Genomic DNA, 5,072 nt, shown 5'->3' on the forward strand with positions numbered 1-5,072 from the left:
TGATTTGTGTATATAATGGTTTATATGTGTATAGTTATGAATCTGTTTTTTAAGATTTTTTTTTTTGCATTGTTGTTAAAGCAAGTCTGTGTATTGTTGGGTTCTATTTTCCGTTCACAGGGTGAGATGAGTTCCTCGGTGACGGGCATGCCTTCGCCCCCATTCACGGGTAATAAAGAAATAGTCGGCACGGGTGCAGGTCAAAGAAGAGCTATAGCGAAGATGTCACCGAAGATAACATGCTAGAAATAAAGGAGGAACTCACTTGATTATGGAGGATGAAGTGAGAAATGAAGGTGTTAACCTGAATGTAATAGTGAAAACTTTTCCTCAAATCTCTTGATCTGAGACATGGAGTATCATATGCAAAAGACTCATGTAATTGGGTTCAGGATTGTAATGACATGTCAAAAAGTACCATATACGGCTAAGGACTGTGGGAAGAAGTCTGTTCATCAAATGGGGTTCGAGTGATGTACGAGAAACAGACCTGAAGGAGGAAACACAACTAATAGTTGAACCCACAAGTAAAATGTTTTGCTGTGAGGTGTGTGGCAAGGAAAGTGTCTCAAAAGAGTCACGTCAACTTTTCACATGGGAGCCCACAAAAAGGAAAAGCAATACAACGTGCGAGAATTGTAATAAGACATTCCCATCCAAAAGCGATGTTAGAAAGCATGGTGATGTAACTACAGTAGGGAAGCCATACAAATGTGAGATTGCAAACAAGGCCTCCCATAAAATCTAGTTTTTTGAATCATATTGATTATGCATACAGACGAGAAAAACCATACAGCTATGAACTTTACAACAAGTCAATCTCACAAAGCATAAGCTGGGAAGAAAACGAGTGAGTGCATACAAAGAAGAAAACATATAGCGTGACACTTTGCAGTAAGAAATTTTTCTGAGAGAAGATATCTGGTACAGCACAATAGAATACATACAAAAGAGAAGCCATACCATCGTGAAATTTGCAACAATACCTTCTCATTGAAAAGATATCTGGTGAGGACACATGAGAACCACATAAAAGGAGAAGCCATACAATTGTGAAATTGTAACAAAGACTTTTCAAAGCAAATCTAAAGTAGCAATTCATATGAGAATACATGCAACAGAGAAGCCATACAAATGTGAGATTTGTAACAAGAACTTTTCGCATAGAGCTAATCTAGCGCGGATCATAGGAGATTACACACAGAGGAGAAGCGATACAGCTGTGAGATTTGTATCAAAGTTTTCACAGAAATATCAACTAGAAAGTCACATGAGAGAGTACATACAAAAGAGAAGCATTACATGCTGGAGATTTGCCAACAAAGAGTTTTTCACAGACCTATCGTCTAGAACGTAAGCATGAGAGACATACAAAAGAGAAGCCAGACAGATGTGAGATTGGCAACAAGACCGTGTCATATAAAAATAGTCTAAGAGGATCATAGGAGAATGCATGAAAGGAGACATACAACTGTGAAATTGCAATAAGGCCTTTTATGTGAAAAAGTTTCTGTAGTTAAGCATATGAATGTGCATACAAAGAAAAACCATTACAGCTGTGAATTTTGCAATAAAGCCTTCTATGTGAAAAGATATTAGCCGGGCATATGAGAGGTACATACAAGAGAGAAAACCATACAGCTGTGAGATTTTGCCAATAAAGAATTTCAAAAAAATATAACATAGAATCAATTGAGAGGCACACAAAGAGAGCCATACAGCGCAACATTTTGCAATAAGAGCCTTTCTCATTAAGAAGTATTCAAGTAAAACACATGAGAGTTCTACCACAGGAGAAACATATAACTGTGAGATTTGCAATAAGGCGTCTATGTGAAAAGTCATGTAGTAAGGCATATGAGAGTGCATACAAAAGAGAAATCGACAGCTGTGAGATTGCCAATAAAGGAATTCTCAGAAAAATATACTCTAGTAACTCCACAGAGAATGACCCACACAAAGAGATGCCATTTACAGTTGCGACATTTGCATAAAGCCTTATCATCAAAAAGTAGTCAAGTAAACCACGATAGAGTTTCATACACAGGAGAAACAATATAACTGTGGGATTTGCAAATGAAGGCCTTCTCGAGAAAGTCATGTAAGTAAGGCATAGAGAGTTCATACAAGAGAGAAAGCCATACAGATGTGAGTTTTGCAATAAGGGTTTTCTCACAGAAAGTTAGTCCTAGTTGAGACATATAAGAGTACATACAAAGGAGAAGCATAACTGCTGTGAGATTTGTGAATAAGGCCTTTGCATTCGAAAGGTGGTTAGTTAACGCATATAGAGTACATTACAAAGGGAGAACCAGATTTGTAAATAAGGCCTTTGCTTTGAAAGGTGGTGTAGTAAAAGCATATGAGAGTACATACAAAGGATAATAAGCATAAGCCAGATGCTTCTTAGATTAAAAGTATCTTTTTTCTGATTGTGTAAGATATGTATTTCTAAATGTATTTTGTCTAGTTTATCAAGTTCTTCGCATTATGATTTGTTGTATCCATAGACTGTTTTATCCACTTGCACGTATGCCTGCTGTCACTGGACCAAGGTGTGATTAGAAGGATGTGCGTATATTCCCATCTGTTTTATTATTTATCTGTTGTATGTGTCCTAAAATATATTCATCGGCCAATCAACTTTTCTAATACTATAAGAAAGAAGTAAGATGACTTTATTGTTAGATCTTTGTTACCATCTTTAGAAGTACATGCGTATTTCTAATTCAGCTATAAGCAAAGTGCATTAAATGCCCATTGTTGCATGTTGAAGCAATCCATTTCATTTATACCTCATACTGTCTATTACAAGAACCACTATAAGGTCCATATCCATACAGAACATTACAAGAGGCAGCAGCATGGGGAGGGTGGGGTCGGGGCGGGTGTGAACGTAAGGGAATAGACATGGGAGAGGGAGATGCTACAGACTTATATGAAAGGCGGAGGGAGGACATGACACCCAGTGAAGAGAGCGAGAGAGAGGAGAGAGAGAGAGAGAGAGGATAGAGAGAGAGAGAGAGAGGAGATAATGAGAGAGTAGACAAAACAGTACACACACACACACACACACACACCACATATAGAGATAGATGGGTAGATATATATGATATAATATAGATAGATGTAGAGCGAGATATATGATAGTGAGCAGATATATAGATAGATGACTAGCATATATCTATATATATATGATATATATATATATATATATTATATATAGATATATATATAATAGAGATTATATAGATATATATAACCACACATATAATAAACCCATGTAACTGCTACACTCAATTATGTCACAAAGCTTTTATCATAATTACTCATCATTTTAGTATAATTACCCTTTTGTTATTAGTGTTATTATCTGTACACTATATCCATATTTACGTGTATTTACTCTCTCAGAGGCCCACAAGTGAGAAGCCATTTAAATTCATGTAAGGCAAGCATGTCCTTGTATCTATGGCTGTGGGTGTCGATATATGCATAAAAGGGAAAACTCCAAATGTTGATGTATGCTACCAGTTGCTATTTATGAGCACATTAAATGATGAGAAGAATGGCATTAGGCTTATGTAAACGGCCGCTCTGTGGGGGGCAGCTCGAACTAACTGGAAGAGTAGAGACTCTGCCAGTGCCAGACGGTCCCATGCCTGGGCTGAGGTACATAGGGAAATACAACATAGTATAGAATATGTTGCGAAACCTTAGTGAAGAGGAAGAGGGGGAGGGGAGTGACAGGCAGATGTAACGGGAGCGAATGAGGGAGGGGGGGCGCCCAGCGCGGCGGATGCAGGAGGCAGAGATAGAGATGAGGCAGACATAGGGAGGGAGAGGCACACGAGGGGGGGGGGGAGAGAGACACACGCGGAGAGAGGTAGCAGAGAGAGAGAAAGAGAGAGGAGCGAGAGAGGAGAGAGATAGGGAGAGAGAGAGAGAGAGAGAGAGAGGACAGACACAGAGAGAGAGGGAGGGGACCCACAGACAGGGAGGTACGAGAAAGGAGGGAACAGAGAGAGAGGAGAGAGATGAGAGAGCGAGAGATGAGACACGAAAAGAGAAGAGAGAGAGAGAGGAGGAGAGAGACATAGCGATAGGGAGAGAGAAGAGAGCGAGAGAGAGAGAGAGAAGATGAGAGATAGTATAAGAGAGATGAGAGAGACAGACAGACACACAACATGAGACACACACAGACACACAAAACAACACACACACACACACACACCAAACACAGACCACAGGGAGAGCAAGGAGAGAGAGAGAGTAGAGAGAGAGAGAGAGAGAGAGACGATGAGATGAGAGAGAGAGAGAGAAGAGAGAGAAGAGAGGAGCAGGAGGATAGAGAGGGGAGGGAGGCACATACAGGGAGAAAAGAATAGGGACAGGGAGGCAGAGACACACACAGAGAGCAGAAGAGAGAGAGAGAGAGAGAGATAGAGAGAGAGAGAGAGGAGAGAGAGAGGAGATAGAGAGGTGAGGAGACGAGGAGAGAGAGAGAGAGCGAGGAACAGGAGGAGAGAGAGGGGATGGGGCACAGACATGGGAGAAAGGAGAGGGAAGGGAGGGAGAGACACACACAGTATAGAGAGAGAGGAGAGAGAGAGAGAGAGAGGACAGAGAGAGAGAGATAGATGATAGAGAGAGGAGAGAGAGGAGGATGAGAGAGAGATAGGAGAGATGAGAGAGGAGAGAGAAGACACACAGAGACACACACAAACACACACAACAACACACACACACACACACACACACACAGTAGAGAGGAGACAGAAAGAGAGAGAGAGAGAGAAGAGAGAGAGAGAGAGAGGGGAGAGAGAGAGAGAGAGGGAGAGAGAGAGAAGTAGAGAGAGAGAGAGAGAGGGAAGGAGAGAGAGATAGAAGAGGGAAAAAAAAAACAATGAGAGAGAGCGAGAGCGAGAGAGAGAGAGAGAGAGAGAGAGAGAGAGAGAAGAGAGAGGAGAGAGAGCCAGTGGGGGAAGATAGGGCAGAAAGAGAGGGAGAGAGGGAGATGCACATGGAAAAAAAGAGGGCGAAAGGGGGAGGGGAGAGGGAAAGAGAGAAAA

The 5,072-nt window shown here is 41.2% G+C and overlaps 1 protein-coding gene across 1 annotated transcript; it reads left to right on the top strand.

The window, feature by feature from the left end:
• The first annotated feature begins 271 nt into the window (after window positions 1-271).
• On the top strand, window positions 272-3,450 carry LOC119568551 (zinc finger protein 227-like). Its single transcript, XM_037917092.1, has 8 exons — window positions 272-310; window positions 416-627; window positions 779-850; window positions 1,081-1,353; window positions 2,048-2,101; window positions 2,511-2,555; window positions 2,734-2,896; window positions 3,415-3,450. The coding sequence occupies exons 1-8, from the start codon at window positions 272-274 to the stop codon at window positions 3,448-3,450; spliced, it is 894 nt and encodes a 297-aa protein (XP_037773020.1).
• Window positions 3,451-5,072: the final 1,622 nt, after the last annotated feature.

The sequence above is a fragment of the Penaeus monodon genome, chromosome 44, assembly GCF_015228065.2.
Source record: "Penaeus monodon isolate SGIC_2016 chromosome 44, NSTDA_Pmon_1, whole genome shotgun sequence".
Lineage (NCBI taxonomy): Eukaryota > Metazoa > Arthropoda > Malacostraca > Decapoda > Penaeidae > Penaeus > Penaeus monodon.